Source organism: Leishmania panamensis (assembly GCF_000755165.1).
Source record: "Leishmania panamensis strain MHOM/PA/94/PSC-1 chromosome 20 sequence".
Classification (NCBI taxonomy): domain Eukaryota; phylum Euglenozoa; class Kinetoplastea; order Trypanosomatida; family Trypanosomatidae; genus Leishmania; species Leishmania panamensis.
The window spans coordinates 1,567,400-1,593,134 of NC_025866.1; the positions used below are offsets into that span (position 1 = coordinate 1,567,400).

The 25,735-nt window shown below is 55.6% G+C and overlaps 9 protein-coding genes and 1 pseudogene across 9 annotated transcripts, besides 2 other annotated features; all 10 read left to right on the plus strand.

Annotated features, from left to right (window-relative positions):
* Window positions 1-1,654: 1,654 nt before the first annotated feature.
* Window positions 1,655-1,999, plus strand: LPMP_203700 (annotated as a pseudogene).
* Window positions 2,000-2,220: 221 nt separating this feature from the next.
* Window positions 2,221-2,685: a repeat region.
* Window positions 2,686-4,564: 1,879 nt separating this feature from the next.
* On the plus strand, window positions 4,565-4,849 carry LPMP_203710 (hypothetical protein; the record flags this gene model as incomplete). The annotated part of the gene is made up of 1 exon (XM_010700270.1): window positions 4,565-4,849. The coding sequence occupies one exon, from the start codon at window positions 4,565-4,567 to the stop codon at window positions 4,847-4,849; it is 285 nt and encodes a 94-aa protein (XP_010698572.1).
* A 484-nt stretch (window positions 4,850-5,333) lies between these two features.
* Window positions 5,334-5,767: a repeat region.
* A 935-nt stretch (window positions 5,768-6,702) lies between these two features.
* On the plus strand, window positions 6,703-7,053 carry LPMP_203720 (hypothetical protein; the record flags this gene model as incomplete). Its single annotated transcript, XM_010700271.1, has 1 exon — window positions 6,703-7,053. The coding sequence occupies one exon, from the start codon at window positions 6,703-6,705 to the stop codon at window positions 7,051-7,053; it is 351 nt and encodes a 116-aa protein (XP_010698573.1).
* Window positions 7,054-8,203: 1,150 nt separating this feature from the next.
* On the plus strand, window positions 8,204-12,310 carry LPMP_203730 (hypothetical protein; the record flags this gene model as incomplete). Its single annotated transcript, XM_010700272.1, has 1 exon — window positions 8,204-12,310. The coding sequence occupies one exon, from the start codon at window positions 8,204-8,206 to the stop codon at window positions 12,308-12,310; it is 4,107 nt and encodes a 1,368-aa protein (XP_010698574.1).
* A 1,005-nt stretch (window positions 12,311-13,315) lies between these two features.
* Window positions 13,316-15,817, plus strand: LPMP_203740 (adaptor gamma-1 chain, putative; the record flags this gene model as incomplete). Its single annotated transcript, XM_010700273.1, has 1 exon — window positions 13,316-15,817. The coding sequence occupies one exon, from the start codon at window positions 13,316-13,318 to the stop codon at window positions 15,815-15,817; it is 2,502 nt and encodes an 833-aa protein (XP_010698575.1).
* A 1,151-nt stretch (window positions 15,818-16,968) lies between these two features.
* LPMP_203750 (nucleolar protein family a member-like protein) lies at window positions 16,969-17,415 on the plus strand (the record flags this gene model as incomplete). The annotated part of the gene is made up of 1 exon (XM_010700274.1): window positions 16,969-17,415. The coding sequence occupies one exon, from the start codon at window positions 16,969-16,971 to the stop codon at window positions 17,413-17,415; it is 447 nt and encodes a 148-aa protein (XP_010698576.1).
* A 1,338-nt stretch (window positions 17,416-18,753) lies between these two features.
* LPMP_203760 (hypothetical protein) lies at window positions 18,754-20,190 on the plus strand (the record flags this gene model as incomplete). The annotated part of the gene is made up of 1 exon (XM_010700275.1): window positions 18,754-20,190. The coding sequence occupies one exon, from the start codon at window positions 18,754-18,756 to the stop codon at window positions 20,188-20,190; it is 1,437 nt and encodes a 478-aa protein (XP_010698577.1).
* A 367-nt stretch (window positions 20,191-20,557) lies between these two features.
* On the plus strand, window positions 20,558-22,120 carry LPMP_203770 (hypothetical protein; the record flags this gene model as incomplete). Its single annotated transcript, XM_010700276.1, has 1 exon — window positions 20,558-22,120. The coding sequence occupies one exon, from the start codon at window positions 20,558-20,560 to the stop codon at window positions 22,118-22,120; it is 1,563 nt and encodes a 520-aa protein (XP_010698578.1).
* Window positions 22,121-22,705: 585 nt separating this feature from the next.
* On the plus strand, window positions 22,706-23,017 carry LPMP_203780 (hypothetical protein; the record flags this gene model as incomplete). Its single annotated transcript, XM_010700277.1, has 1 exon — window positions 22,706-23,017. The coding sequence occupies one exon, from the start codon at window positions 22,706-22,708 to the stop codon at window positions 23,015-23,017; it is 312 nt and encodes a 103-aa protein (XP_010698579.1).
* Window positions 23,018-24,601: 1,584 nt separating this feature from the next.
* Window positions 24,602-25,414, plus strand: LPMP_203790 (hypothetical protein; the record flags this gene model as incomplete). Its single annotated transcript, XM_010700278.1, has 1 exon — window positions 24,602-25,414. One exon carries the CDS (start codon window positions 24,602-24,604, stop codon window positions 25,412-25,414), a length of 813 nt encoding a protein of 270 aa, XP_010698580.1.
* Window positions 25,415-25,735: the final 321 nt, after the last annotated feature.

Genomic DNA, 25,735 nt, shown 5'->3' on the forward strand with positions numbered 1-25,735 from the left:
GTGTCGGTATGTGTGTGTGTGTGTGCGTTTGTATCCCTGCGTGCCGCTCCTTGTCGCACCGTGTTCCCTCGCTCGTTGTCTTACTGTGTCGGGGTGTGTGTCGTATCCTTCCCTTTTTTTTTTGCGCGCCACCTCGTCTGTCTTTCTGTCTTCTGGTATTGTAGAAACTGAGGAGGCGCATTGATGCTGTTGGTCAGATACCACCCTCTTCCCCGGTTGACAAGGCGGCTTCGATACACAAATAGCAGCCCAACGAACTTTCCCCAGACTTTTTTTTTTCTCTCTCTCTCTTGCTTTCTGCACTGGACTTCGTTGCTTACTAAGCGTCATTTACACGGCAGAAACATGACGTGAACACCAGTTAGGCGAGACGAACAAATCACAACTATACAACACGTGGGGTGAAAAGAGAACTTTAGTGGGAATTCCCCCCCCCCCTCAAAGGGCTCAAGGTCTGCACACCCCACGAAGGGATGTCAAACTGAAAGTGAAGGCACTCGTGGTGGTGACGCCTCCCCCCCTCCGCATCGTTTCGCTCTTCGACTGGAGGCGCGTCGAACTCTTAATACCCGTGGGCAGACCTCGTACTGTAACGCATCTCCCCATTCCTCTCATCCCCCTTCCCCATTTCACAATCATCATGATTAGCCTCTCACTCAATCTGCTTCTCATCAAATCTTCTCTGCGTCTTACGCTGCTCTAGCGAATAGAGTTTATCAATCTGACAACTATCAGGGCTGATATCTGTGTCGGTCAGTCACTCATATTTACACATCAAATCAGCCTACTCCTGAGGATTTTGCTTCGCCGCCCTTTACCACCTCACTCTTGGTACTTAATTGACTCTTTGGTTTACTTTTTTCTTTTATTAGAGAACGCACGAAAGCCAAGAGCCCAAGCATCGCTTGCTCTTCTTCTTTGGACCCTGCCCCCACAGTCCCTCATTTTTCGCTTGAAGCACCACGTTGGAGCAGCGTCTTGACTCAAATACTGGTCGATACGTTTGTAGCTCGCTTTTGTGCTTCTCTTCGGTTAGCTCGAAGCTGGCGTGCGTGTGCGTCTGTGAGGCTTTGTTTATCATCGCTTCGTCTGCCGCCTTCCTCCTCCCCTCCTTCCCCCCAGTTTGCTCTTTCTTTCTATCACGCAAAGGCATAAGAACAGGCCCGATACATTGCAGAACAAAACACCCACACACAACCCACAAACCGCTGCCTTTGCATTCTTTAGGTTTCCTGCCGTTTTTTTTTTTTGCTTTTTGCTTTGCCGGGAGATTTGTCTGTCTTCCTTGCATTTCGGCGGCAACTCTGTTCATCAACGCCTCTGACTGCCGCTCTTATTTGGTTATTACAGTTTTTTTTTTGTGTGTGTGTGTGTGTGCCTTTTGGTTTCTGGTTTTCTCCCTTCTTCTCGCCATATTTCCCCAACTCTTTCCCCGAGTCCCTTCTGCTAGTCGATTCTGTTTTGGCCCGCACGTTCGACAGAAGGCACAGACTCGAGTCCGAAAGAGGGGTGCGCAGCTACGATCGAGCCATCTTGGCCCTCATCTTCGCGACTTCCAAATAAAAAGAGTAAGCAAGTACAAGAGACACCACTCGAGGCGCTATTGTTGCTCTCTGCGTTGTTGGTTGGTTATCCCCATTCCAAGAGTGACCGCATGCAGCGCATTTTTGCTACCGTGAACACGGAGTCTCCGATGTACGATGCTTCCCTCACCATCAATGAGAGCGTAGCGGAGGGAAACGCCCTTTCACCTCCTGACCTCGACAAGCCCCCTTTGTTCTTCGGCTACACCACATTGATCTATTCTCTGTTTTTTATGGTGTGGTTTGTGTACAGCACGTGCACCTGCCTAACAGAGGAAACGATGACAATTCACCGTGCTTTGCCAATCCTTGACCCACGCTGGTATCGCGTTCTCTGGGTCGGTGTCTCGCCTCAACTTCTTCTCTTCTGCCTCTATGGCACCTGGATTGGATGGAAGTTTTTTAAGCACAACTGACAATGCTGTTTTTCTTTTCTCTTTTGCTTCTGTTGTGTTTTTTTTCTTTTTGCTACATGTTTTTCTCTTCTTCGTTAGCCCTTATTGTTCTCCACAAAGCTGATGGGTCTCTCAAGAGTCCCACCGTCTCTCCGTGCGCGTGCGTGTCATCTGCGATTGTTCTCGTCAATAAATCGCTGTTAACTTCGCCGACTTTTTGCTTGACCCTTGGGAGCGGATAGACCCACCCCAGTGTGTGGTGTCCGTCGGCTCAGTGCCCCCCCCCTCCCCCGCTGTGTGGGAGGGAAGCCCACGCAGCCACCCGCCCCCTCCCACTCTCCCTGCGTATACCGAGCGGCCTCTGGACAGGGCCAGGCACCTAGGATGTAGGGAGGTCAGAGCGATGTAGCGCTACGAATGCCGGGGGTGAGGTTGGGTCCTGGATGGCGTTGCGTCGGAGCGAGCCGCGACAGTGAGCACGCTTGGGTCATCCCTACGACAGGCAGCGTGTCAGCTCGTCTCGGGCAGCGGCTGTGAGGCGAGCTGCGCAGCAGGTGACTGGTGTTTGGAGGCAGAGGTCGCTCGCTGGCCACCGAGGCGGCACCGCTGCAACACGTCTGCCGCGCGGTTGTGCACCACGCGATGGGCCTGTGACAGACCGGGAGCCGAGTTTAGCTGATCTCTTGCTCTAGGAGATAATGCACGCTTTTGATAGCAATTTTTTTTTTCCCGGTGCCACTTCATGTCAGCATTTCTTTTATATCGTTTTTGCAGCGACTCCATAGAGAGAAGAACGACTTTAGTATGTACGCAACTGTGTGCTCTCAACGTTCCTCGTGTTGTAGAGTTGTCTCTGGGTTGGCATGCAGGGGTTTCGACCGTGAGCTTCCCTTGCCCTTCCCCCTTCTTTGGTACGAACACTGTTGTATGTGTGTCTCTGTGGGTATGCGACGCAATCGGGCATTTTTCTCCTTCGCCTGTGCGCACCCCTGCATCTACTTTGATTGCTTTCCTCTTTCCTTGTTATGGGGACCGTTTTTCTTTTTTTTTTCATCTATTTGTCATTAGTTTACCGATGTCAACGTCTACGGTACTGCATACGTGTTGGCTTAGGTTGTGGCACGTGGAGTGTGGTGTGTAGGCGAATTTTCGTGGCTTTACTCGTAAGGAGAGCCTCTGCTCGCCTGTACTCGTCTCCGCCACGTCCACTGCTGCGAATGCCAAATACGCAGGGGCAACATACTACAGCTGAGGTGTCATGCAAAATCAAAACAACGAAAAAAAAAAAAATGGATGGCCGAGTGGCCTTGTGAGACATTCTTCATCGGGAATATGGGAGGAGGTACAGTCCTCTTTTATGTTCTACTCGCCTTCTTTGAAATACTGCATGGCGCGCTGTCAAGGAGTCCAAAGGGCAACGGTTCAGGATGTGCACCGCGTACTCCCTGCAGCGACAAGTCGTATGTGTGCCTTAGAGACAAAATGCCTACCATATTGTAGTGTATTTTGAAGCTTTTTAGGGCATTGGCAGAACAGCAAACCACAAGTGGAGCCAACAAGGACTGCGGCACGGGGGTTGCATCTCAACCCAGTAGTAGACGCAATGACCACAGTGGAGCATTGTCCTGTAGCAAGGACAGCTCCGCCATCTTCTTTTCATGGTGAAGGAGGCATGCTTGCGAGAGGATTTCAAGCGTTGTATGAGGTGCCCACGTCGCCTTTACTCACGAGCGCGACTCTTTCGCTTCCCCTTCTCATCTTCGCGCTTGAGTTGTGTGTGTTTTCTCAAGGGATCCACGCTGTTTGGTAGTTGAAACCGCTGCTCCCGTTCTCTGCAAATACGCGAGCGCATTGTCCTTCCCTTCCCAATAGCCAGAAAACCGTAGTACTATTCATCTGACGCAGAGTACTGACTGCATTCGTCTTACTACTCTATCTTCCTCCCTCTCTGTATCGTTGTCTCTCTGCTAATCTGTTTGTTTCTTCTTATCATCGCCGTATTCTGTGGAGTTCTACGCCAAGCTCCCCCCACCCCTTTTCATTGACGCTGTGGACCAGTGCACGGTCGTGCGTGTTGCAGCGTTCAACGAAGCAGCGGGGTACTCTCTCATTTCACACTGGGTCTCTTTATTTTGTTGTCTCATTCTCATACACGCTCGCAAGAAATCCGCAGCCACACTGCCCGAACATAGGAAAATTAGTTGCTATCCGCTGCCCACTCAAACAAGAAGCAGGGGGGCCCCCTCACCACGCACTTCGAAAACATCGCCTTGTTCCGCTCCGTCATACACTGTTGCTCGCGTCTCGTGATAATTTCGTCGGTTCTGTACTTTCTCTTCTCAGCTTTCTTTTGGTTTTGCTACTATTTACCTCTTCCATTGGGTGTTGTAGCTCTGCTTTGCACCTCGTGGCTAAACCTCACCCTTTTTCACGCACATACGCACTTCTAGCTCTCAGCTTTGTCTTGTTCCCTCTCGCCCCCCCCCCCGCTCCCTTGTCTCTCGTCTGCGAAGGTTCTCTGGCCGTCCCACGTGCGCTGTTTGGATTATACTCACCACTATAGTCGTGTGAATCGAGCACACGATAATGTTAGACATACCCGATTACCGTGAAAAGCCCTTTCTACGCTTGGTTTACGCATGGCCCGCCTTCGTAGGCATCATCCTCTTCACTCTGTCCACCTTCGTTGGGATGGCGCGCTGCGTTCTTCGAAGTCTCGACAGCGGTTCCCCCCCACGTATCGGTCTGAATACCACTACCTCTGTCAGACAAGATATTTTCAATGTTATAGCAGCCCCACTCATCTTTCAGGGTCTGTGTGTGAGCGTCTACACCACATGGATGAGTTGGAAGTTCTTCCGCCACAATTAAGCATTGTTCTGGCAGAGAAGGCCGTGTTCCGTCAGAGTCTTCGCTGTGCACCTTCCTAATTCGTGACGGCGTTACTGCCGACGTGTCGTCATTTGTTTTTTCCAACCTAAAACGTGCGTTTTCTTATCTTTTTTTCATCCTCAAGCCCTCACCCCTCCTTCCCCATCAACTTACTCTAATTTTCTCTGTGCCGCCGTGTGATCCCCATGTAGCTGTCAAAGGTGAGGCGTGCGCTTCATTGACTCTTCTTTCCGCTCTGACTTTGGCTGCCGAATGAGGACTTCGAAGGACGACACGCATGCCTGCGCACGTGCGTTCCGTGCATGTGCAACGGTAGGGGCAGTGACGCACACCCACCTGGACGACAAGTACACGTCCCACATGCCCTCTCCCTTAAGGTTAGAGAAACATTGTATATTGTTTTCTTTATATGAATTTTTCTTTTTCCATTGATCTGTTTATTTCCTCGGAGAACAGAAGGCGATCAGCACCCCTCGGCTCCCGGTCTGTCACAGGCCCATCGCGTGGTGCACAACCGCGCGGCAGACGTGTTGCAGCGGTGCCGCCTCGGTGGCCAGCGAGCGACCTCTGCCTCCAAACACCAGTCACCTGCTGCGCAGCTCGCCTCACAGCCGCTGCCCGAGACGAGCTGACACGCTGCCTGTCGTAGGGATGACCCAAGCGTGCTCACTGTCGCGGCTCGCTCCGACGCAACGCCATCCAGGACCCAACCTCACCCCCGGCATTCGTAGCGCTACATCGCTCTGACCTCCCTACATCCTAGGTGCCTGGCCCTGTCCAGAGGCCGCTCGGTATACGCAGGGAGAGTGGGAGGGGGCGGGTGGCTGCGTGGGCTTCCCTCCCACACAGCGGGGGAGGGGGGGGCACTGAGCCGACGGACACCACACACTGGGGTGGTTTATTTTCCATGAAGGCAACCGAAATGATGCAGAATTGAGCGTGGTGGCAGATGGGCGACCTGTGTTCTTACGTCAGGCGCCTACTCTCCTGCGCTGTTTTTTTGATTTTTTTCATGTCGACGTTTGCTGTGACCTTGTGACAACGCAAAGTTTAAGAAAAAATTTCGCGACGGCGGCGGGAGTATTAGGGACTGCCGTTTCTTGGGGACACGCACGTCTCTTGCAGCCACCCTTACATTTGGTTTCAGTGTGCCAGGCCCCTTTACGAATCGATCTGCCTCTCGTCGCCGGTCTTTTGTAGGCACCGTGCACGTTGCGCTAGTGGATCAAGACTAGTTTTGGACGCAGTGGGCGCACCAACGAGGACAGTTTTACAGGTCCTCTTGGTGTACTCTCCTTGTGTTTAGAGATGCAGTGGTTAACGCACCTCTAACGGTCATTTCTCTGAAGCGCCAGTAGGTGGCACTTCAAGAAGAAGGCATTCTTGAGCGGTCCAAGTGGGCTTCCCCTGATTGACGAAGACTGCGAAGAACTTGACATGATGCACTGTGTTGGAGTCTTTACCGACGTCATCACTTCAGTTCGCGAGACAAGGCGCCGTGAGTTTCCTTTCTGCAGAGACCCTTCTGCTCTACCGCTTGCCGTGACGATAGTAGATTTGACTCTCTGTGGCTTGTAGCAGTACCAGGGCAGATGCAGCCCGTGTACCCTCGTCAGGAAGATGCAGGCCATGTCCTACTAGCAAAGGTGGTGTCCAAGGGAGCTACAATACGGTTCCCGGATTCCTAAGAGATACCAAAGAATTCTTCATGCCAGAGAACGAAATGCAGTCGCGCACACAACTCCGGCAGGCCATTCCTCTACCATCGCTTTTCCACTTCACTTGAGGAACACCTTTTTCGGGCCTCCCTCGTCGCGTACACCTCGCTGAGCATGAATGCCTTCCTCAATCTCGCCGGCAGCCCTCAGCAGCTGCTGCTGGAGACGAGGAGGGCTGAAGCGAAGGCGACACAAGTAAAGGAAATCTTCGACAGAGCAACTCTCTGCTTCGAAGTGTTCCACGGCTTAAAGGAACACAACTACGCGACACAGTTGATCATGCGCTGTCAGTTGTGCAAGAAGGAAGTCCACAATCTGCACAGCCTAGGCGACCTTGTCTTTCAAGAGCCGGTCAAGGCTAGCATAAGTGAGCTGAAGGTCATCCTGCCCAAGTGCATCTGCACCACCTCTCGCCATGATATGAGTGCCTGTGAGTGTGCTGGCATGAATTCTGCCGCATACTAGATGAACAGGATTTGGTGCACGCTCAAGAACTGCGCAAAGCACACTTGTACCACCGACGCTGTAGTTGTTGTGGATAGAAGACTGTGGAGTACCCGCGTGGTTGGCTTCGCCTAACTCGCTCGCACTCTTTGGTGGGGCGCTAGCACTGTCGGTTAGTTGGCGTGCAGAATACCTCTTGCTGGGCCCGCCACCCTCCATGACCACGTAATTCGCGTTTCCGTATTTTAGTGCCAGTCCCCTTCCGCACACGGTCACCTGCGTTTTTTTTGGGGGGGTAGGGGTGGGGGGAGGGGAGGGCAGTTCCTCCCCTCTCCTTCTACGAGGGTGCGACAACCCCACAGAGGGGTACGACAATGGGGTATATCAACAACCTGAACCACTGAAGGCGCTATTATTGCCGGGCCCTGATGGCATTGTGCTTGTTTTATTATTTTTTTGTGTGTTTTTCCGTTTTTTTCTTTTCATCTGTGCTCTTCGCGTTCGTTTCTTTTCTGCTCCTTTCCATCATTCAACATGAAACCCGCGAAGCAAAGTCAGGGCACTGCAGGGAAGCGCTTACGGGAGGCTGAAGCATCACTCGGGCACTTCACCACACGCCCTGCCAAACCTCGTTGAGCGTAGGGTATTCTGCAGTGGCTATCGCAACAGGACCGAGAGCTTCATGACGCAGACGCCTCGCTTCTTCTTGCTCCACCACCTCTTTCGCACCCTACCGCAGTGATGTCTTTCCACCACGTACGCTGGGTGTCTTACTCTCCCGCTTTGTACCAACGGGTTCCCTTTGCTCTCAACCGTGCTTCCTCCCTTTCTCTTCTTTGATTGGCTCATAGTCATCTTTGCTGGTGACGCAGTTGACTCTGTTGACGTGTGTGTGCCTCCTCGACTCTCACAGTGCACTGTGGGGCTTCGCATCGGGACCCGGGGGAAGGCCAAACAATATATAAAAAAACACACACACAAAGTTCCCCTTCCTTCCTACATGAAGGTGCGCTTTTGGCGCCTGCCGTGAGAGACACCCGGACTACCATCACCGCCACGCGCTGGTTAACTCGATTCTCCCACAGCTCCACCACCACGGACTGTCTTTCTGGTACTGTGGCGCTAGTGGACTGCGTGCTCTTACACTGACTTCACTCCTTCTTAGTACGAGATGGTCTCCCCGAGTGATGAGGCAGCGAGACAGGCAGACGAAGAAACGTACACGTCTCTCCTGGAAATTTGCACAGAGCTTGTGATTGCGGAGGGTAGCGATGACCCGCCCCTGAAGCAGCCGCTCGGGATGCTGCACGAGCTCCTGCACTGCCAGCACCTCGGTGGCGATGCCACAGTGCTCTCCGTACGTGCGGTTCGAATTCTTCTTGAGAAGTTCATCTCGAGCCTGTCCTCGAAATTACGCGCAAAACTGGCTGAATGCGTCCGGTCAGCGCTTAAGCGAGTTACTCGCATAATGTATGGGTCATCAAGGAGTGACGCCCACTTCGAGTTTGTTCACACAAAGCGGTGGGAGCTGCAGGAGGAGTTGCTTCAGTGCATGTCAGCTGCAGCGCAGAGCGATAAGGCGGTGCAGGCAGCCTTGCCACCGCCGCAAGAGCAGCTGAACTTCTGCAGGTCGGTGATGGACGTATCGTTGGATATGTGCCTGCAAGCGCTGCGGATGTGCTGCGTACTGCTGCGCAGTACGCAACTATCCTCGCAGCCACACTTGACTGCCCTGATCCGTGACCTATTTCGGAGCAGGTTCGTGGCGCTCGAGTCTATGGAGATGAATCACGATTGGCTGCGCCTCCTTCGGCACCTTACAGAGGGCGCCGTGACGCTGAGGGCGTACGCAGTGAAGACGTCAGAGACCATGAAAGTGAACTCGCCCGCTGGTGAAGAGAAAACCCGCAAACGCAAGCGCAGCACTGCCTCAAACTCGGCACAGGCGGCGCCCGGGTCTGTCGCAGGAGTGGATAGGGGTCGCAGCGAAGGCCCTGATGAGGCACTCGTCTTGCTACACCTCTGCCAGAGGGTGTGCGCTACACCGAACCTTGACCGTGACTTTCGCAGTACTGTGTTCAGCTGCGCCAATGCTATTCTTTCCGACGCGTCGTGCCTTGCTAGTGTGTCGGCTGACACCTGTGTCGCCGTTGCGATGGACCTTGCGCGCGAGCTGACCCGTAGCGTGCGCACGACATTGACTATTACGAACCCGTTTGTGAGTCGTGAGGTCGTCCCCGGTCCCAACGGTGCAGCCACGACATCCCTACTGGGGACTAGGGATGAGGAAGGCGAGGATGACGAAAGGCAAGGAGAGGACCTGCTGCGCAACGGCGAGGGTGCCAAGTGGCACCTGCCAGAGCCAGAGTGGCCGCTGCTAATTCTCATTGCAAACCTGTTTGCTGCAAAGACGGTACCAACACCGGAGCACTTATGGTGGTCGGTCGGTGATGACGAGTATGCACGGCGGTTTTCGAAGGAGGACTGCCTCCGGCTTACCAAGGGGTTTTTCGCCGCTCAAGATGTGCTGGACTTAAAGAAGCGCGGGAGCTGCGTGCACCTCTCCACCATGCGTGAGTTACTGTGGCCCTTCGACCTTGGCTGCAGGGTTCTCTTCCAGCCAGTTCCATGTGCGTATGCCGCAGCGGCATCCATGCCTGTCGTGCCGTCTCTTCAGTGCCCGGCGTCACGCGCATGCGAGCTGGCGTTTGCACTTCGTAGGCATGATGTAGCCGCCCTCTTGGAGCACCTTGGAGCCACCTCGCACAACGGCGGCGACGTCGCCACTTACGGCCAATCTGTGCTACTGCAGGTGCTGCTGGTTGCCGGGCCGCACGCGAAGAGCGCCACGAGTGCCGCGCTGTGCAGTTTTCTGGCGAACAGCGTCACTCCTCTTATCGAACAAGTTTCAGAGGCACTTGTGCGCCACGACAGGGCGTGGGCGGGCACGCTGCTTGATGCGGGTGTCACAGAGAGAATTCTGCAGCGCAGTGCGTCAGGGACCCCGGAGCGGAGCCCGGTAGTGCAGATGTTGCGCCGTGAGGCTGCTAGTCTACCGTCGACACCACTGCTACTTCCCCGTGGCGGGGTACCGAAGGTGGGACCAGAGGAGCTGCGCCACGTGTTGCAGCGTGGTGGCCGCAGTGATGTTGAGGAGCTGCTCGAGACACTCGCGTTCTCCGAGGCATGCGCTTGGGACACCGCTGAATGCAGAGAGACTGTGTACAATTTTACTGACGTCTCTGTGGTAGGTAGAGACAGCACAGACCAGACTAATGGCGTTGCACCTGCTGGATGGGTCCGGCAGCTGGAACAGCTTCTAACAGGCCTGGTAGTGAAGCGGCTGCAGGACATGGCGCTCCAGCTCCAGCAGTCGAAGACGCTGAGGCAGATTCTGGAGGAGGGGGAGATGGTAGAGGTGACCCTGTGCGATAGCGGCCGATCTGGTAAGTTCACATGTCCTCAGCAACACTCCCTGCACCATCACCACGGCTGCAACTGGAAGTGCGACGGATGCGGTGCTAGTGACCTTCATGATGCGTGGTCATGCCGTGAGTGTGACTATGATCTCTGCGCTACATGTGCGAGGACGCACTGTAACCGGGCGAACGGTTCCCTGACAGCGACGGCGCAGGACATTCTTGCGGCATGGCACGCCTTGGGTGGCAAGTCAACGGACACATCTGTTTCGCGGACGCGAGCGGTGCTCTTCACTGAGGAAATGGGTCTCGTCCCCGCTGCCATGCCGATTGCTTCTCTTCAACGACAGATTGTGCATCTTGGTGACATCTACACGCCGTGCCCTTGCGGGCTCGTCTGCCCTGGTCCTTCGATCGCGCTAGGTGCGGCTGCTTCCACGGACGCCTCTCTTCTTGGTGCGCTGATCTCTGTTTTTGGCCGAGCTTGTGGACAAGACTTAGGCGTTCAGCGGTGCCTCCTGAAGGTGTACGAGAGCGCTGGTGCCTTCGTGTTTCTTGGCGGCGCACGCGCAGTGCCGGCGGAGCTTCGGTGTCTCACAACACACCTGGCCCCGCATCTGCCGCTCTCCGTGAAGCACCTCATCACTCGCTACGTTGCAATTGACTGCCGCCGTTTTGCCTTCCAAGCACTGTATGATCGGTCGGCGATGGTGTTCACAAACTCCGGTGTTGGTCTCGAGTCGTCGAAGGAGCACAAGGTACAAGTGCCACGCAACGATAAGCCCAGGCTGCTTCGAGTCTTGCATGACCGTCTCTGCGGCCTTCCCACTCTGCTGTTGAAGGTCGACTTCACCTTTGAGGGCGAGGAGGGCTTTGGCAGCGGTCCATCGCAGGAGGTGTACACGGAGCTCTCCGTGTACTTCCGCACAGAGCCGAAGTTTTGGTTTATGACAGAGGATGACGGTGGGGCAGATCCGGTGATGCTGGCTTTTCCGACGACCAAGGCACTCTTTCTCAAGGAGTTCTTCGCCCTAGGTGCCGCCTGTGCCCGCTCCTTCATCGATGATTATCGCATGAACATGGACCTGCTCCCGCAGGCATGGCCACTGTTGATGCTTCCCTCCCTAGGGCTTCCCTTGCATCAGAACGCTGGCAAGTGCACCTCACTTTCTGCATCGACTGCGGCCGCACTGAGGAACTTGCTGGAGGTGCTGGACCCGGCGTTGCATAGGAGCTTTGCGCAGCTGCGACGCATTTCGGAGACTGAGTTGGCGGCGGCGGAACTTGAGATGAACGATGGCACTCCCCTGAGAACTCATGCGGACCTGGAGAAGCACATGCAATACACGATGATCACTCGCTTGGAGGTGGCGCTGGAGAATCTGCGCTACTTTCAATGGGGCTTGCTCTCGGTGATGGAGGTGGAGGCGCTGTGGTGCCTAAGCGATGAGGAGCGCAGTGTTCTCCTATGCGGTGCCGACGCGAAGGGCAACCGCCCGCTCTTCACTGAGGAGGAGCTACGGGCGCAGACAACGGTGGGCAGCGGCTACAGTAGTGGCAGTATTCACGTAGAAATGCTACTCTCCATTGTCGGCGGTGACTTCACGCGTTCGCAGCAGCACGATTTTCTGGAGTTCCTGACCGGATCGCCGCGGCTGCCCTTCAACGGCTTAGCAGGTCTCGGTCGCCTTATCACAGTGGCAATGAAGGAGATGGAAAGCACGAGGGAGCAGACCCTGCCGTCGTGCAACACGTGCTTCCTCTACCTGAAGCTCCCACCCTACAGCACCCGAGAGATCATGAAGGAGCGCTTGCTGCTCGCCGTGACGGAGGGGCGTCGCAACTACAGTCTATCGTAGGCCCCAGAGAAGCCACGGCTGCTTAGTCAAGCGTGGCCATTGCGAAGGCCCCACGGGTTCACTTGGCAGGCAAAACACTGGCAGCTATGCATTCCTCACCCATGCCTCCAGTGCTGCTACAGTGTCGTGATTCATGTGTGTGTGTGTGTATTGTTTACCTTGTTGCTCTCTTGCTGTTGTACTTTGTTTGTGCGCGTGTTTCCAGGGACTCTCTGACGACGTGCGCTCGCTCGCTCCGCATCACCGCCCTCTGCCAGAGCTCTCATTACCCCCCCCCCCTCCTACTCCTACTCTCTCCCTATCTCCCGCCGTGCTGTGCCCAGGAGCCACACTTGGCTTTAAGAATGATTAACGTGCATCGTCCAATAAGAAGGGGAAGCGGCACACGGTTACGTCACTCTCAGCACAAGGGGACCTGGTGGACAAGCTTGTCACCACTTGGCACGGTCTTGCTCATCTTGCAGAGTTTTCCCGTGAATGTCTTCGCCTACTACACCCCCTCCCCGCATCGTGACGGCGCGGCCCACGTTGATCAGGTGCATAGGAGCGGAACCCTCAGAATGAAAGTGCGCGAGGTGCTGTCCTTAGCTCAGGCACGGAGCGGCGCCACGAAGGTTACACCGTCTGCGTGTATGTGAGCCAGCACTTAGCAACACTTTCTCCTGCCGGTATTCTTGGGTGCCTCTTGGTGTTGATTGTACGCACTTCTCATAGCTTCCGCATCCCCCCTTCTCTTTCCCTACTCCTCTCCAACATCTACACTACCCCCGTTCACTGCACACGTACGTACCAACGACAGAGTTGAGCATCGTTTTTCTCCAAAAGGAGCCGAGGCCCTGGATTAACAGAAGTGCATCCTAGCGATAAAGGGTCCGAGGGCTGACCTCATTCTAGTACTCCTATTCACCAACACAACACAAGCGCCCATACAAGGAAGCGTACTCATCCGAGAAAGCAATCCTAAACCTCATCATTTCACCACCCCCAGCACACAGCCAAAACAAGATGTCGTCGATGGACTCGATGCGCCTGCAGGCGTCGATTCGCCTCATTCGGCAGTGCAAAACCACCGAGGAGGAGCGGTCGAACGTAAAGATCATCAGTGCGCAGCTGCGGAAGGGCTTTGCGGATGCAAAACCATATATTCGAGTGCGGTACATGCTAATACTTCTCTATATTCGAATGCTTGGCTACCCCACGGAGTTCGCGCACATGGAAGTGCTGAAGCTGCTGTCGCAGACCGATTTCTCCGGCATCCGCATTGGCTACCTTTCGCTGCAGCTCTTGTTCAATGAGGATCACGAGTTGTTAACGCTTGTGGAGAACCGCATGCTTGCCCACCTCAGCATCAATGGATCTTGCCAGAGCATCTCCTACGAGCAGCTTTGCCTCATCGGTATCTCACTGAACGCGTCAGCCAACATTGCCAGTGAGGACATGTGCCGTGACCTTCTCGACTCCATCCTGCGCCTCTTCCAGAACAGCCCGCAGCAGCTGCGCAGCAAGGCTGCCCTGGCAGCGCTGCGAGTGGTGCGCAAAGTCCCAGATCAGGCGGGTTACATTCTGGAGCACTGCACGGATCTCTTTGATGGTAATAACGAGTCGCTCATGTGCGTACTGACACTTGTCATCGAGTGTTTGCAAAGTGATGCAGGAGCGAACATGATCGGCACGTTTCGGAAACACGCCATGGGCGCCGTGAGGGTACTGAAGGGACTCGTGCTCTCCTCTCGCATTACGGAGGCGGACGTCAGCGGCATTACGGACCCATTTTTGCAGGCGAAGCTGCTCCACTTCATGCGCATCATTGGGGCTGGCAGCGAAGTCACGTCGGAAGCCCTCAACGACGTTCTCGCGCAGGTGATCACGAACACGGATGCGACGCATAACGTGGGGAGTGCCGTGCTGTACGAATGCGTGCGCACGATCAACGCCATCGAGAGCGATGGAGGCCTTCGCACCCTCGCTGTGAACACGATCAGTCGCTTCCTTTCCTCTGTCAAGGATAACAACCTGCGCTTTGTGGGGCTCCAGACGCTGCTCACCTACTCAAGCAAGGACTTCGATGCTGTGGTGCAGCATCAGGCTATCATTCTCGAATGCCTGCGCGATACTGACCTGTCGATCCGTCGCCGTGCGCTGGATCTGACAGTGACGCTCATCACCGCGAATAACGTGCGGCTTCTTGTGCCAGACCTTATTGCGTACATGTCTCTTTGCTCAGAAGAGATGAAGAGCGACGTGGCGCGTCACATTTGTGACGTGATTGATACGCACTACCCCAGTGAGATGTGGCGTGTTGACTACTCTATCCGCTTCCTCAAGGTGGCGAAGCAGTTTGCCCCACTGGACTTTGCCCGCCGTCTGCTTGTCGTTCTCTTGAGTCAAACAAAGGATGTGCAGACGCGTGCGGTGGAGGCACTGTGGGAGGAGGCCTCCTGCCCGTTTGACGGGCGGCACCATGCTCGCAAGGCATTTCTCATGGTTGCGCTGTGGTGCATTGGGGAGTATGTGGAGTTGCTACTCGACGCCGTGAAGGGGCTAACGGGTGCGGACGTGGCGACGTGCCTTAGCAGTCTTACCACAAATACAACGTTCACTCTGATCAAGCAGTATGGTCTGACAGCGCTCATGAAAGTAGCGACCAAGTGCCCCGACGCCAAGCCACAGGCCATGGCCACGTTCGCAAGCAACATGACTAGCATGGACTGCGAGCTGCAGCAGCGCGCATGCGAGTATACATCACTTCTTGTAGATTTCCCGCAGGAAGCAGTGTTTAGCTTTAGTCAAATGCCAGCCATTGCCCCCAAGACGGAGGCGGTGAAACCCGTCGAGGTTGTGACACTGACAGAGATGCAGCTCCTCCAGGAGACGACCAACACACTCGACGACCTCTTCAACTTCGACGGGGCCAGCAAGCCCGCCCAACTCCCGCCCACCAGAGACTCTTCAAGCACGATGGTCGCCTTGTCCTCACAGGCTGGCTCACTCTTTTCTGCTTGTTGTGACGCCCCGCCGGTGCCACAGCGCGCACCGAGCAATGCCAACACATTTGACGATCTTTTCGGCAACAGCAATGCGGTGTCTGTACCAGCGGCCTGTGAGTCGCCACCGGTAGCTGACAGAAGCATTAAGTCTGAGTTAGCGTCTCCCAAGGGCTCAAGGGGCGTCACAGGGGTGTGCGCCTTCAACTGCTCTGACTTCAAGGTCCTTCTCTCAGGGCGGATGGAGGGTAGCATCATTTTTGCCGATCTCGTCGTCCAGTCGAACCTCAATGAGGCGGTGGAGCAACTGAGCTTTAGTGTGGCCACACTTCGGATGTGCACAGTAGAGGTTGCGCCGCTGCCCAGCACTATGATGCCGTACGGAGTAGCCACGCAACAGCTGAAAGTGGATAACACGCAGAACACGGCCAACCCACGCACGCTGACGCTGCGCGTAAGGATCTCGTATGCTGTGCACGGCGCCCCGCGAGAGCAGATGTTCGAGGTTTCCCAGACACTGTAGCGGTCCAGGGTTGTGGCACGCTCAGCGACCGCACGTGTGCGCATGCGTTTTCCCGATTTGTGGTGTGGAAGGAAATGCCCTCTCTTCTCAAGATGCTTCTGCTGTCGTTTGCGTGTTGCCTGCCTTTTCTTCTTCGCCCTGGTCACTCCCTGCGGGGATGATGGTGCTGCGGGGCAGCTGGATGAGTTCTCGCATGCCTCACAGTCATCTTCCTCACATCTTTACCTCGCTTCGCTCTTGGACGCAGCGAGAGAAGCGTCCCAGGCGAGTCGAGCGGAAGGGTTGTACGGCATTCTTGTTCTTCGTCATACTTCAGTCGTTGGTGAGAGCACTGTCGGTGTCTTCGCATGTTTCTACGCTGCCGGAGCGATGTCGGGCCTCCTCATCGTTGCCAGGCACTCCTCTATCGCCCTCCTGCGCTTCTTTGGTGCCGCGTCCACGGATGCATAAGCGGAAGATGTGCTGCTTTTTGTGTGTCTCTTTCGTCCCCGTGTACGCCCGTGTGGCAACGTCGTGTTTTGTGGTTGGCGTCGTGCGTGTGCGGTGGTGAGGGGTGTGGGGAGGGGACAAACGAGAAGAACCGCACTGAGGAGGACCCCCTCTACAGACGCTTAGCAGGCTCCACCTCACTTTCCCCGATGGTTGTGCTCGGAGTGGAAGAGTACGAAGAAAAGAGCGGGGATATACGGCGCCACAGCTGACCATCAACATACCCGCAGCGGACATCTCCACTCTGTACCACTGTCCTTTCTCCAGTCCTACTTCCCATACTTTCCTTCTCTCCTCTCTCACACTGTTGCTCCGCCCACACCCGCGCGCATGCACGCGCAGAGCGACTCTTCTGTGCCCCTTCTCACATCGTTTTTCTTTCACGTGCCGACCTCGTCGTCGTGGAAACGTGTGTCTGTGCTTTCTTTCCCCTCTTTCCCCAACAACCAACGCTGGGACCGACCTCGGTGCGCAACTCGTGTGCTCAGTGTATCTCTGTTCTTGTGTGCTGCTGCTGCTGAAGTATTCGGCCTAGGTTGCCTGTGTTGCATACGGCTCGTGGACTCTTTCAGAGTGTTCCTCTCCACGGCTCTCTTACTCTCTCTTTCTCTCTCTTGTGGTTTTCCCCTTCACGCACTTGATCCCCCTTATCCTTCACTATCATGTCGCACGAGGGGCAGGCAAATGCGACGGAGGAATACGATTACGATCGAGAGCTCTACCGCTGCCCCATCTCATGGCCCATCACCTCCGACAAGCCCAAGATGACCAAGAAGGTGTACTCCCTCATCAAGAAGAGCGTCACGGCAAATAAAAAGAAGGGTATCGTGAAAGGCATAAAGGATGTCACCAAGGCGATTCGAAAAGGCCAGAAGGGAGTCCTGGTGCTCGGCGCCGACGCGTCTCCGTACGATGTGGTGTCGCACTTCCCAGTCATGGCCGAGGAAGCGAAGATCCCTTACGTGTGGGTACCTTCGCGCCAGGACCTCGGCACGGCCACCCAGTGCAAGCGTGCCACCTCCGTGGTGCTGCTGAAGGTCAGCGAGGAGCTCAAGTCGAGCTATGACAAAATTGTGCTCGCTATCGAGGATCTCAACTCGGAGGAGTAGATGTAGGCGGTGCCACGCTGCGCTCTCGCCAGATCATTTCGGAGAATTCAGCACAGACTAGAGAACCTCTGACAAACACTTCTGAAGGCACAGCCAGAACGACGTGGAGCTTGCGAAAGAGTGTGTGTGAGCGAGAGGCAGGGCGTTTGTGTGGTGGTTGTCGTCTCTGATTAAGCCCCTTTCCTTTTCCCATAAATCGAAGTCGCGCTGAAAGAGAAGAACGGTAAAAAAAAGAAGGAAGCACCTCAGAGTGCCCTCAGCTGGGGGATGCGGGGACCACCTCTGCGTCTCTTTTTATTCCGACTAACTTTTAGCCCTCCTTCCCTCCCCCACTTTTGCAGGCGACGGGAGGATAGGGTCGAGTCGAGGCAGGCGCGGGGCGCTGGTGAACAGATCGCGTTGCTCTCTCCAAGTCCCTTCTCACAAACTCTTTTTTTTTCTAGTTGTTGTTGGTCTCGTTGTTGTTGCTCTTCCCACTGTGCTGAGAGTCGTGTTTCACCGTGGGATGTTAACTGTACCTCCATGCGTGGCCGTGAGAGCGTGCGTGGGTGCGATGGTGCGAAAAGGCCGTTGTTCTTGCGTGAGCGAAGGTAGCACTGTGCCTCTTGGCCGCATTGTTCTTTTGGTTTCGTGTTAACATCATCGATTTAACCGGGTATACAATTCACCCCCCCCTCTCTCAACTCGCGGCCTAAATGGCATGAATTCCCGCCGATGGACAACTCGATGCGTGCTGGACAGGTGAGCGCGTTGTAGGTCAAGTGCCCATCAGTTCCCCTGTAATTTGTGTAGCACCGGAAGTGCCGCAGACGAGACACCACGTATGTGCTGCTATCCTGGCGGTTGCACTAACCGCGCTCCGCTGTCTCACAAGTGTGAGGTGTAAGCGCGTTGCGTGCGTATGTGAGGCGAACGTTTTTTTTTTTTGCGTCTGTTTCCTTCCACATTGTAGCTGCAGTTGCCTTTCCTCTGCTGTACAGAAGGGTCTCGTCACGTAATGACGGGATGCACATCGCTGCGCTGTATCTCTGTATGCATGAACATCACCTTCTTCTCCCTCTTCCCTCGCGCTCTCCCTCGCTTTCTTTGTGGTGAATCACTTGAAAAGAGGAATGGGATCTTCCATGCCTACTCATCCCCCTACTCTCCCGCACACACACACACACACACAAGCATATCCGAAACAGACTGCGGTTCGCGTGCCTCTCAGTAGTGGTCTGAGTCTGACGCAGACGACGGTGACCGTGGTGATACCGCCGCCACACTTGCCAATCGTGGTGGCGCCAAAGTAGCAGCACAACCAAGAGGCGAGGCGTTGACGTAGGCGCACTCGCAGCCATGGACTTTTCACTCACCATGAGCGCCGCGCCGCACCGGTTGTGGTACATCGCCGGCGACATGGTGAAGGTACGACTGAGCCTCACGTGCGTACCCGAGGTGGCGCCGGACACACAAACGAAAATGACACCGCTGAAAGGTGCGCCAAACCACAACCACTTCTCTGTGGACTCCTCCGCGGCGGAGTCACACGAGACAGATGTGCGCGTGGGATCACTCAGGGTGGAACTCGTAGGGCTTGTTGAGCTTGACACCAGTGTTATGAAACCTATCAACTGGCCAGCCGCAGTTTCTGAGAAAGAGAGGCCAGGGAGCTCCCATCTTGGCAGTAGTCGATACAAGATGGTGTACACGCTCTACAGCACGGGGAAACAGATGCTGCGGGAGGACATGCAGTTGAAAAGGTACGAGTGCGCCGCTCTGGAGTTCGTTTTTCGCCTACCAGAGGGGTCTCCGCCAACATTCAAGGGTCAGGGCGCTGACTACCGACATGATATCACCATATTTGCCACCTGGTACACGGTGCGATCGAGCTCCACTGCGAAGGCCACCTTACCACACCTCTGCAAGGCGAAGGTACCTCTGACAGTCTTTAACAGCATCTCTACTGTTGCCCAGCTACCTCTCATGTCGCTCTTCCCTCTCCCCCCTGACTCAGCGCTCGTGGCCGAGAACTTCCACTTCCAGGTTGCACCCCTTGACACCGTCCCCACGCCGTGGAGGGCAGCGCCGCTAGCGGACGTCATGCTCCCGCAGGAAGCACAGCTTCGCACTTCTCTTACAGTACGTTATAGTGCGAAGGCGAGAATGCAGAGCAGCCTGGCCACCCAGAGGCAGCCTCTGTCGCTCATGGTGCCATGTTTGGGTGTCAACATACTTCAAGTTGACCTGCACTCCTCTTGTGTTTCCCTCGGCGGCTACCTGCAGGGTTCCTTCACTGTGCTGGGGACGAGCCAGAGGCCAAGCAACACCACCGCCGGGCCCGGCACGCATCGCCAGCAAGACGTAGAAGCTCCGGTGCCAGTCTCTGTCAGCGCCTCGCTGGAGCTGCTCGAGTACGTCACGCCGGAGTCGGCTTTGGTGATAGACAACACCAGCATGACGGATGCCAGAGAAGGGGGTATGGAGAACTTCGCCTGCACGTACAGACGTGTCATCGATCACGCTCAGTTCTGCGTTGTCGACACCCCATATGTGCCCTTTGAGTTTCCTCTTCCAGTGGGGCCGGTGCCCGCCTCTTCCATCACGGACATCACTAGCTTCCTGTGGCAGCTCCGTGTGGTGGTGATGGTCGTATCGCGCAAAACACTAGCTCAAACTGCCGCCCCGGGCGTCAGTCAGCTTGGGCCGCTCCTATCGCCTGTCGCTGCTATTTTTCCTCTACTCGTGATGCCGCCATCAGTCCCGTCAAAGGTGCGACAGGGTGCAGCGTGGTAGGGTGACAGGCTGATGGCAATACCCGCGGTGCCTCCTCCCCTTTGTCTCTGCACGTTGCATGCGCGTGCACTTTCGTTGCTCAACAGAAATACTCACACACTTCCCAGGTCGCCCGCTTTAGTCGTGTAAAGGTCTCTTGGCCACCTCCGTGCCGCTGGTCGCTCTCGGTGGTGTTGTGCGCAAGGACCGGTCATGCGTGAAAGTGGTGCCCTACTTTAGACCACGTCTCTCTCTCTCTCTCAACGCCATGCCATCGCCTTAGCGCTACGCCCTTTTTTCACTTCAGTATGTTCGCGCTACCCCCTTCCCCTCTCCCCGTTTCTCCGGCTCAGTTTGTCTTCATCACTTGTATCACCGAAACACAGACATGTACGGACACCAAAGCGGGTGCACGCACACTGACTGCGCCTCCATGGAGGATCTCATGACTCGCGCAGCCGACGCAGCCCCCTACCCGCTGCATGTCTTGCAACGCCATAGCAAGATTCTTGGCATTGTCGGTGAGGCTGCGCTGCCTACATTGCCCATGTCAGGTGAAAGCTGCACGCATCGAGTCAGCTCTGCCACCGATCTGGAGCCGTTCATGGCGGATTCGCTAATACTGGAGGTACTGTTCACGTGGTGCGCGCGTGTCCGTTGCTCTCTGTCGCGCACTTTGAAGCGGCATTGCCTTGTTGTAAAGAGTGTTTCTCGCGGCATCGCGTTCTCTGCCCTTCTCGTGCGAGACTCCAGCGACGCGAACACCGCAGAAACAGTGTGGACAGATGTGGAGCGCTGCACGGAGCTGTGGAAGACTCCGTCCCCAAGTGACCGCACGGAAACACTGCATGTGCACCTGATGAGCGTGCCGGAGGTGCCAGACACCATTTCCACTACGCTAGATGACATGCCTAGCGCCTCTGCAGCAGCGCCGGGGTGTAGTCATGTCACCACTCGCGTTCTTCTCGGGGACTCCCCCAGCGAAATCGTGATGGGGATTCGGCAACTTTTCGACAGGCTTCTCAGCACTGAGACGGAGAGCCTTTCCGGCACGGAGGTGTGCTGGCCTGCCTGCATGCTGTTCCCTGTGAACGTCCACACCCGTGATGACGAGAAGCGGCGGGCAGAGCACGCGGCGCTGCTGCTGCCGTATCAGGGTCTGCTGCACCATGAAAATGCCGTTCAAGTGTGGTCCACGTGGAAAGACCTGCGCCAGCAGCACGAGGCAAACAAGGCTTTTGTCTTCCGTACTGGTGAGGCGTGGGAGCGGCACCTCGCCACCACTCCGCACACTGACCTCACTCCTGCATCCGCGCCGTCCCTGCCCGGGGCTGAGACGGTTTTGACCAGCGGAGCCTACGATTACTACCACTACCGTGTTGATGGCTTCCGCGATGATGGTTGGGGCTGTGCCTACCGTAGTCTGCAAACGGTCCTTTCCTGGTTTCAACATGCGGGTCTCATACGCGCCGCCATGCCATCCATCCGGGAAATTCAGGAGATTCTTTATGTGGTGGACCCGGACAAAGCAAACAAGAAAGCCTTTGTGGGCTCGTGTGACTGGATAGGCAGCTTCGAGATTATGCTGGTGTTGCAGCATTACTTGCCAGGCCTAGAGTGCACCATCAGGCGTCTAGAGAGTGGAAAAGACCTGGACACGGATTCCTCGGTGCAGTTGCTGCTGATGGAACACTTCCGCAACCCACTCGCCCCGCCGGTGATGATAGGGGGCAGCAGCTACGCACACACGATCCTTGGCGTCCACATAAACCTCCACACAGTGGAGGCGCAGTACCTGATCCTCGACCCGCACTACTCCGCCTACCCGACACAGCTCAAGACGGTCATCAAGAAGGGCTATGTGGGATGGAAAGAGGCCTCGAAGTTCTTTGAGGCGGGCAGCTGGTACAACTTATGCATCCCACGCGTGAACCTGTTCGATCCTCGATGAGGGTGTTTTTGTGGGTTTCGGGCTGCTGAGCTGAACGAGGGGGTTGCGCGAGTGTGAGTATGACTCTCTTTTGAACCTCAGCCGTGCCTCCGTACCCGCTGCTTGTGAAGAACAGAGCCACCAACCGGATCGCAGTGCAATAAAGCCGAAGCCGGCGTAGAACGATCAATCGGTTTACTCGCCGCAGGAGGGTGGCGGCCATTCGCGCATCTCTCTGTGGTGCACGAGTGCAGCACTAAAGGCCTTCTATTCCCATTGGCACCATTGGTGTACACCCCTTATGGCATACCTCTTCTTTTTTTTTTCCTTTCACCTCCACCACCACGGAAACGAAAGCTGTCACTCTCTTGTACGCTCTCTCTTTCTCTCTCCCTCTTTCGCCCACATCCCTGTCTGTGTAATCGTTCATCAACGCGCCTATGCGTACGCTTCTACCCCCTCCCCCTCCCTCCCCTCCCCCTTCACGCGGCGCTGTGCTCCTCTTTCTTTTCCACTCCTCTGACTTTCGCTCTCGACAACAAACGGTCATTTCGCTAGTTGCCCACTCTTCTCTCCTGTGTGTCAATTCTTCTAACGTGCTTCATCATGCTCCGCCGTTTAGCCTCCAAAACAACGATGACGGCTGCTGCGCCTCTGCTGGCCAGCACCCGTAACTACAACTTCTTCGTCTTCCAGAATCCCGTTCGCCGCCCGCAGCTCTCGCCGGAGGAACGGGCCAAGGTGCAGATCAACTACGCCGAGTGGCCCGAGGAGTTCCGTAACTTCGACCCGGAAGACCCGTACAAGAACTCACCGGAGATTATTGAAGGACTCAGCAGCTGGAACCTCTTCCTGTGGGGTGTCGAGTGCGCCTTCATCTACCAGTTCTACGAAGTGGTCTTCCCCAAGAGCATCTAAACCGCGAGAGTCACTGTCATCAAGAAGAAAGATAAAGAGAAGAGGAAGGATACGCAGCGCGTGAGTGCCGAATGCCCAGTGTGCTCGGATGCCTTTGCTCTGCAGGAGAGTGCCGAGGCGGGGCTTTGCGCGTCTTTGGTGTCCCGCTAAGCCCTGCACGCCAACCGCTCTTCCTTTTTTCCTCATCCTCTTCTCGACAAAGTGTTTTAAGTACGCAACTCCGTGGACGACGCAGCGAAGTCGCTGTAGGGCACATCAACGAGAGACACCAGATGTACTGCGGCTTCACTGAGAACGGCTTCTAGCGTGGAGCTCCCATCATACGCTCGTGCGCCTCTGTCTTTCCCACGAGCTATTCAGTCACGTTAGCATCAACCTCGATAGACAGCAGCACGGGTATGTGAAGGTCTCTGTGAAGTAGGATTCGGCGCGTCTCTTCCCCAAGGAACGCTCCAGGGTATGTCCCCCCCCCCCTCTCTTTCTCTCCTTTCTTTTTCTCTCTCTCTGTCTCTGCGGATATGTGAGTGTGAGCGTGCACGTGAAGGAGTGTAGTATGTCGTAGGCCCCCAGCAAAAGGGCGATTTAAAAGGAACAAGCCAATGAAACGGTGGCTGTCGGAAAGCGGCGTGACGAGGAGTTGCATCCCGACAAACACCAAGTCCTTCGCTTTCGTGTGCCTGCGTAGTTTAGACAGACATGTTCGTGTGCGTTTGTGCGTCTCAGCGATCCATGAAGAGCGGATGCCCCGCACGGTCTGTGTTGTGGCATTCAAAGTGGTTCACTTGCGCCTCACGGTGTGTTTCGCACACGCATAGGCCGCGTCTATACTTGCGCATGTAGGAGTCAGCCCCCTTGACGATGTCAGCCGTCATGCTGTGAAGTTTCTGTGAGGCAAAGGCGTCTATAGTGGACTGAAACTGGCTAGACAACTTCCACTCGCGCCTAAAGCACCCTTTTATCTGTGCCTCTACGTCTCCACTTCCCCCGACCTCCCCCCCCCCCCTCTCTCTTTCTCACTGCACGTGCACCGCGTCACTCGAGAAGCAGCGCGCACGCTTTGTGAGTAGTGTGACATTCCTTACGGACCAGCCGCCTAGCGCACAACACCTGCCGCGATTTTTCGAGCAGGGCAGCCAACACCTATAAAAAAAAATTCGCACGAAGTGACGCAGTACATCGCGGGACAGCGTGTGAGACGCGCAACGCACGAGCGGACGGCGTCTCGCAATAAGAAAACTATAAACGTACTCTCTGTGCTTCGTGTGACGCGGGCCTTTTGGTAAGTTCCCTGCGTTTTGTATTATTATTATTACTATCATTATTTTCTGCTTCTAGCTGCGCTAACTCTCATTCAGCGCCTTGAAGGGGGCAGGTAGAGCGTCTCCCTGCACATGGAGGAAAGGAATGCGCCGACTACGCAGCGTGGCGTCTCTGCAACTTGTGCCATGTAGTCATCTGCAGTGTGGCAAACTTCCTTGCTGCCGTGCACCACAGCTACATTCACTAAGTACTAGTAACAGATGTGTTTACATTCGCGCTACGTGCGTGTTTTACGCACCCCCATCACAGCCACGCCCCACGTCCATGTCGTCTACTTCCCCTCTCTCCGCTAAGAGAGGTAGCGCGCCCCCCGAGAAGGCTGCAGTCGAACCGCCGCCGCTCTCCCTTGACACTCGAGCCGTATCGTCCACAGCGGTGACACCTTTGCCCGCAGGGCCGGTGCTATTGGACACCACATCCAAAAAAACGATGAAGACAGCATCGGCATCAGCGTCAGAGGGCCCCGCTCAACCCGAGCCTCCGCCGTCCCCGCTGCAGGAGAGTCTTATTCGACGACTCCTGGCGTCATGGCAGCAAGGAGTGGTGGCTAGCATTGGCGCCGTTATGGGCATTGGCTTCCTTCTGTACTTCTTGTACACACCTGTGAAGGAAGATACGGTGCACCATACGGCCGTGGTGGCATCTGAAGCGCTGGCCGACGCTCGGCTCAAAGGGCAGGCGGTGCAGCTCTCCAAGGATGTGGTGCTGGAGGTGCTGCGCAACCCCAAGTCACTCGACGCGACTGTGGATGTCGTTGTCGAATTGCTGGCGCGCGAAGAGACGAAGATTGCCGTCTCCTCGCTCCTGCAGTCCTTGTTCGAGGACCACTACACGCAGGAGGTGACGAAGAAATTTGTTTTGCAGGTTGTGCAAGACCCTTGGATTCAGGACCAGCTGCAGGTAATTACGGAGGAACAGGTGCGCAAGCTCCTCAACAGCGCTGCCATCAAGTCTGAGCTGTCCAGGTTCCTGCTCAAGTCGGCACTGGACTCGCTAGAAAAGCCGCAGCTGCACTACGAAGCGGCGAAGGCAATGCGCCACTCTGTCGCATCACTCGTCAACTTCTGGTGGAGCTGAGAGATCGCCGCTAGGTCTCTTGGATATCTCTCGCGGACGGTTGCTTTCCCTGACCTTGTGTTGGGGCTCGAAGTACACAGGAACTGCTACCCTGCAGAGAGACATGGATCTACCCTTTCCGCTGCCCCCCCCTCTTCTCGCTTTCGACTTGAGCGCTGCTGCGTCACCGTCATGCTGGGGACTGCGTCGCAGACTTGACTTAGTCACGGATTCCCTTTCTTCGGTTTCTTTCGGTGGTTTTGTTTGATTTGCTTCGACCTGACTCTTTTGCGTCCTCGCTGCAGCAGCGTCGTGACATGCATCCTTGTCCCCTCCCCCCTC